This window comes from Setaria viridis, chromosome 9 (genome assembly GCF_005286985.2).
Source record: "Setaria viridis chromosome 9, Setaria_viridis_v4.0, whole genome shotgun sequence".
Lineage (NCBI taxonomy): Eukaryota > Viridiplantae > Streptophyta > Magnoliopsida > Poales > Poaceae > Setaria > Setaria viridis.
Genome location: NC_048271.2, coordinates 302,904 through 309,503, shown reverse-complemented (window position 1 = coordinate 309,503; position 6,600 = coordinate 302,904). Strand labels below are relative to the sequence as shown.

At 40.2% G+C, this 6,600-nt stretch overlaps 1 protein-coding gene across 1 annotated transcript; it reads left to right on the top strand.

Annotated features, from left to right (window-relative positions):
* The first annotated feature begins 1,079 nt into the window (after nt 1-1,079).
* LOC117836052 (probable WRKY transcription factor 14) lies at nt 1,080-6,067 on the top strand. Its single transcript, XM_034715412.2, has 3 exons — nt 1,080-1,979; nt 2,914-3,057; nt 5,339-6,067. Exons 1-3 carry the CDS (start codon nt 1,534-1,536, stop codon nt 5,865-5,867), a joined length of 1,119 nt encoding a protein of 372 aa, XP_034571303.1. The 5' UTR covers nt 1,080-1,533; the 3' UTR covers nt 5,868-6,067.
* Nucleotides 6,068-6,600: the final 533 nt, after the last annotated feature.

Below are 6,600 nucleotides of genomic sequence, written 5' to 3'. Positions count from 1 at the left end.
GTGCTTTGTGTTTCTTGTCAAAAAATAAATGTAATGTCATGTAGGTTACTTAATCTAAATATACATATGCACATGTTAATTTGGATAGTTGCTTAGGCTATTATTAGCTTGATTCAGAGAAGTTGCCTACCTTGGTTCTCTGAACCTGAACTTCGTATTTTCTGTTTTGATGTAATGGACATGGGAACGGCCTCATTGTCAAAAAAAAATGTTAATTTTTGCAATTCAATAGTTTGTGTCATAAATAGTTCGCAAGGACAATTGATAATACAAAATTAGTTAGTTCAGTTGTATATGAAATTCATGACATACGCATGCTCAAAGATAAACAATTTCTGTTCTTTTTTTGCATGAGATTTTCACACATTTGTCCAATCACGTTTTATGAACAAAAATAAGGAAAGACGACCTTGCTGCAAGCCCTTCAAATTTTCATTTTTCATTTCAACCTTTTTCTAACCTACCATGGGATGATATATAGCAAATTAAAGTAGTAGTATTACCTGATCACCCCCATTAAAGGAATGTCAATTGTTCAACTGTAAACAAGGTTAAGTAGGTACTAATTGATCCAGGATCGATCATGAAGGGCTTAATTCCCTATCTTAATCCACATGCTATGATCTTTGAATTGAAGTCGTCCGAACTAGCACAGGTATACCCTAAACTTAGCTATCGATATTATTGCGCATTTATGTGGAAGCTATTATAGCCAAAACGTTATCGCAACTAGACGCAACCAAAAGAAAAAGGTGGGGGATGGAAGAAAAGATGGAAGAGAGGGACCGAGCTGATCTGCGCTAGCTGATGAAGCAGCCAAGCCAACAAATACTGCGCGCGCTTTCTCTCTCTCTCTCTCATAAGTGCCACCATGTCCCTGTCCCCTTGTCGTTTTCTTCCGCCTCTTTCCATCACCAAAGGAGTACTCGATCATGCTAGCTAGCAGGGGAGATGGATGGCTGGAAGGCAAAGGCTCGAGGGGGTGCTTGGTTACTTAAATGGGGCGCGCCACAGCTCTACACAGTTCATTTCCGCGCAAAAAAACGCCACAGCCATGGCGTCGCCCAAGGTTAGGCAAACTGCGACTACCGGCCAAACACGCCCTAAGGCTAGCTCTCTTTCTTGGTTGTCCTTGCTGCACATCGATCCGAGCTGGGCGGGCCACGGTTGGTATGAACAGCGGCGGGAGCTGTAGCCGGTGCCCAAATAAATACAGATCGCTTGGTCGTCTCACCTCAGCCTGTGGCTGAAACGACGCACGCACACACTAGATCTTACTAGAATCTATCTAAAAACATCCCATCGTCCATTTATCATCGTCTCTCCCGGCCGGCCGGCCTTCTTCATTCTTATGCTCACTTCTAGCTCATGATATGGGAGAAATAATCTCTAGCATCCAGCAGTGTGTGTGACTGTGTGTCTCCATTCACTGCTAGCTCCAGCGCCCGGCCTGTAGGGTACCTTGCTAGCTAGCTAGTAGAGCCAGCGGCTAGCCGGCCGGTAGTGGAAAGTAGAAAGAGTGAGCGCGCCACTATGGACATGGAGGCGCCCGTCGTCGCCGGCACTGCTCAAGGCGACCTCGCCGACGTCGTCGCCCGTGCAGGTGCAATAATGGCCGCAGCGCCGCCTTCAACGAGTCACCCCCGGCGGCCACCCCCTCCCTCATCTCTTGCTGCAGCAGATCACATGTCGTCGTCTGCTGCTGCAATGGCCGCCGGCCAGATCATGGTCCCTTCTTACGACGAGGAGCCACGGCCTGCTTGCAGCGACGCGGTCATGTTCGATCCGTACCTGCCGTCGTCGCCTGCGACGGCGCCACCGCGCGGCGGGTACTGGCTGCCGCCGCAGCATCAGCTGGCGCTCCAGATCTCCCAGCACGCCTGCTACGCCCGCGACGTGGCGATGGCTGGTGCTGCCACCGATGTCGACGGAGACGAGGCCATGAGGATCTCTCCAGCTGCTCATCAAATCATGAAGAGGTCAGCTAGCTAGCTATATCTTCTCCTGTGCCGCCTTTCTTTGCTGGGACGGATTAACAATTGCCTTCTTCCTTCCTCTTCTTCCTCGATGCATATATAATCCTTCGACTAAGATCTCGCCTCCCCTCCCTTTACCCAATCCCTTATTCATTCCCCTTGCCGTTTCTACGATTACTTCTTGTTAATTCATGTCTTTTTTTTTTTCGCGGCCACTCTGATTTGCGCACATCGTTGCAGTACCCTTAAAGAGATCAACTTCATGAGGGTTTTCAACTGCAGTTGTTGGATAGAGACAGGCCAGTTTATTAATTTGGTTAGCTGTGGCTATCAGCCAAATGCTTTGGGGATGGATGTAACTAAAAACTAATTTGGACTGCTCATTTTAATAAAATGGGACAGCTGCATCAAAGCCTTTATTTAGTCTCTGAGAGAAACTCCATGAAGCCTTGTTTCTTATTGGGGATTAATTTGCATTATTAGTCATTCTTCTCTGTATGAATAAGCTAGCTAGTTGACTTGAATTGATTCTTTGTCATTTGATGCATATACATGCTGGTTGAAATGTTTTATTTATCTCTTCTGCATGCAAAAAGGTTTATTCCTTCCTTTTCCCCCCTTTTTTTCTGAGAGAGAGGCTCGCTCCAGAGAGTTAGCAGGTACCATAATAATAAGCTTACCATAATTAGCCAGCTTATGTGTTCATCTCTAAGTCATGTTTGTCAAATCGACGACCAGAGTCAGTTTCCTTTTGGCTCTCGTGTGGTTCAGATATGCATTACAATCTTGGAGATAAAATCTAGTTGGTATACATGTACATACATTTTTCGCATCAATCATTTTTGTCCCTACATATATTATTCCTACATGATCCAGAACTAATTTCAGAACATTCTGCATGTATACATATATATATATATACACGTACATGGAGCAGAAAGAATGAGGTGAAGAGGGTGGTGTGTATTCCTGCCCTGCCGCCAACGAGCAGCCGACCAGGAGGAGGAGAGGTGATTCCTTCTGATCTTTGGGCGTGGAGAAAATACGGCCAGAAACCCATCAAGGGCTCTCCTTACCCAAGGTGTCCACATTATTTCTCTTTTCGAATTTTATTTCGGGTAAAGAGCTTAATGATCGAATTAATTAATACTTATCACCATCAGACTTGTTTCTTCGGCTCTGTTAATTACATCCCATATAGCCTTCTTTTTCTCCGAAAAGGATTGCGGTCTTTATGTTGCACAGGTGTAAAGATGTGAATCTAATATAATGTTGGGTCCATTTCATTGACATCCACTGCTCATATGTGCAGGTATATGCGCTACAAAAGGCAAGAGCAACAACAAACCATGCATGGCTATCTTAGATAGGAGCTGGCAGCTCCAATATTCCTTGATTAGGACTTCTAATTGGCCAGAAAATATGCATTTATCTAGAAATATAGCTTCAGAAAAGTATATTCACAGCTCCGTCTTGGTCTGATTTACTTGCCATTTAAAAACATTGACATATGGTCTCTAATCCTTATTTTCTGCTACTACTTTTACAACTATATACTAACAAAATCCAATCATGAAGAACTATTTATATGTCAAGGGAAAAATATTTATAAAGGATATTATCATCTCTATAAATATAAGTGGTTATATGTATAAAAATCTACTATGGTTATATATATAGTTCACACTAATGTCTATATCCAGATCAATTAACATCCTCAGTTAGCAGATTGATCATTAACCTGTCATGGTAAGAGTGAGTAGGCAATCCAGATGTACATGATATTTGCACGGGCTTCAAGGAAAACTGAGAAAATCCTAAAAATAATAAGATAGCAATCTACAACCTTTGTTGATTTCATTACCATTGTTCTTTTGATCAATTGCATCCATCCAATAATTGCATTAGTACATGTACCAAATTGAGACAGAATTATGCAAGTTCAATACTGAACTAATTAATATAACTTGTGGTGCTAATAATCAAGTAAAAATATCAGTCAAAGTTTTGTGGCCTGATGTCCAATTCGCTAATTAATATGCATGGAAGAGAAGATAACTTCACAGGTCTAATAATAATACAATACAATTATATTCTCTGTCTCTATTTGGGTGCCTTAGTTCACTTCCAATTTGTCAAGTTGTATAAAGCATGTGGATATCGTAATATTTCACAAGATGATCGCATGCGTCAGATGTACTTAATTTGTCCCTATTTAATTTGTAAGAAATGGTTTATAGCAAAATGTCTAAAAACTAAGGACAAAAATTTCTTTCTTCTAGAGGGGTCATTCTCTTTAGCTGAAATCAAGGATAACCAGAAAGCTCTTTCTTTAGCTGCCAATATTTTCTATTTTCTTCTGAAGATTGTACATTGTTCCCTTAATGTTTCTTGTACTACATGATAAACTGTTCCATTACTACTTCTATATACACTGCCTATAAAAGGTTAAAGTGCTAAACTGTTCCGGCCGGGTCAAAAGTTGGATGATCCATACATTCAAACTTGTTTGTTATAGTTTATTTTAACCTAGTTTATGACAAAAATATTTTTCATCAAAGACCTGCTAGACCATGTGTTTGTTTTTAGTATTCAACCTAGTTGAGATTTCAAATGGATCATCATTACAGTGAAGTGGATTTACACTAGCTAATAAATTTATTTGCACATAGGCATTCCATAAGTTTGGTGTGGTTGTTTCAGAAGTCAAATATGCATGCGCTTACACTTTTAATTTTTCCTTCACTATAATACTATTCTGCATTTTCGCAGAGGTATGACAGACATCCAAATACAGAAAATGTTACAATATCTTCAATTAACGACACTAAAAAGTAGTGTAGGTGTACCAATTATCTAGGCTAGTGGTGTTTGCATGATATCTGCATTATATTATGCCGGCCTATAAACTGGCCTTTTTGAAAAGTTTTCCACACATCCACAGATCGATATAGCTCATCTATACCAGCAGTTGAGATACACTTTTCATCTATACCGTGCCATTAATGTCTTATGGACTCTAATGCATAAGCGCAAATAATTGTGTGCTAATTTATGGAATCTTATATGATTAGTTCTATACATTCTTTCAAATCTGAAATACGGTGGTGTGCTAATTTATGGATGGAATCTTATATGATTAGTTATATATATACATTCTTTCAAATCTGAAATACGGTGTGCTAATTTATGGAATTTGATACAGTTATTTATGTATATTATTTGAAAAATGAAATAGTCAATCATTTTCCCAATATTCATTAATAAGTCAATGGAAAACCAGGCTTATCTACAGTATTTTTCACTAGCCAATGGCTGATTAAGTGATATACTCACATTTATTTATTTATATATTTCTGCAGAGGTTACTATAGGTGCAGCAGCTCCAAGGGATGTATGGCGAGGAAGCAAGTAGAGCGCAGCCGCAGTGACCCGAACATGCTCGTGATCACCTACACAGCAGAGCACAACCACCCTTGGCCAATGCAACGAAATGTGCTTGCTGGATACTCCCGCCCTCATACTCACACGTCCACCAACTGCAAGAAGAAGAACAGCTACAGGGACGTTGGTCCGATAACTTCATCGCCATCACCGCCATCGAAGAACAACGCCAACTATTACTCCGAGCATAATGCGGTCTCCAGTGGCAACAACCTCGAGTGCCAGCAGACGACAGACATGATGGAAGGTAATGCAGCTGGGTATGTTGCCTATACCATAGGTGCTCTTGATGATGAGGAGGATGTTGCGATGCATCAGCCGATGAGTTGCAATAGCATCCAAACTGCAGACGAGGTTTTCGCGGAGCTGGAGGAATTGGAGCCTAGTAATCCTGCAAGTGCAAACATCTACTCTAGGGGAGTGAGTTACGAGTGGCACAAGTTCTAATCGATCAAGCAGGCCCAAGGTATAAGGAAGGCTACAATAATATATGGCACATATGTTTGATGAAAAATAGGTTACAAGCTAAGTATGCACATGTTTTACTTAATTAATTGGTGTGACAGAATAATATATCTCTGTGCTTATGATTAATTCAAAGCTAAGATATATTTACAAAATTAAAAAACATATATGTGTTTACGATAGTTTTATTATCTACATTATTTCCCCCTTAATAATTAGCATGGATCATCTTTACTAGCACCTGTGTGGTTGTGTGTTCCAATTCAAAGTACATCAAACATATGTACACATATTCTGACTGCCTTTTCTTGGGATGTAACCTGAGTCTTGCTGGCATGGTTCTGAAGTACTATTGCTGTAGTTTTTTAATGACTTCTTATTCCAGAAATGAATATAATAGGTATAGTTCAGGCATGTAAACCACCTTCTGGTGACTAGAATCTCCTCTAATCAAATATTTGAAAACATATATCTGTAACCCACAAAATAACATTTACTGACTTACCATATTACTAATTACCAAATTTTCATACAGAAACGTAACAGTTTAAATGGTCTCCAGAAAATTTTGTTTGGTCGCTTATTATTGCTGATGTAAAACATCGCTGAAACACTTATTCTAAATTAAAGTGAACTGAGAATAATGCAGAAAGATTAGTAATTGCTGAGCCTGTTAGTTACAGTGCATATGATGACTCAATTATCTATAGCTTTA

What these genes read in the sequence shown, in the direction of transcription:
- LOC117836052 (XM_034715412.2), top strand. Translation starts at nt 1,534, where the DNA reads ATGGACATGGAGGCGCCCGTCGTCGCCGGCACTGCTCAAGGCGACCTC. An exon ending in GCTCATCAAATCATGAAGAG is followed by an intron (nt 1,980 to 2,913) that starts GTCAGCTAGCTA and finishes TACATGGAGCAG; the next exon opens with AAAGAATGAGGTGAAGAGGG. An exon ending in AAGGGCTCTCCTTACCCAAG is followed by an intron (nt 3,058 to 5,338) that starts GTGTCCACATTA and finishes ATATTTCTGCAG; the next exon opens with AGGTTACTATAGGTGCAGCA.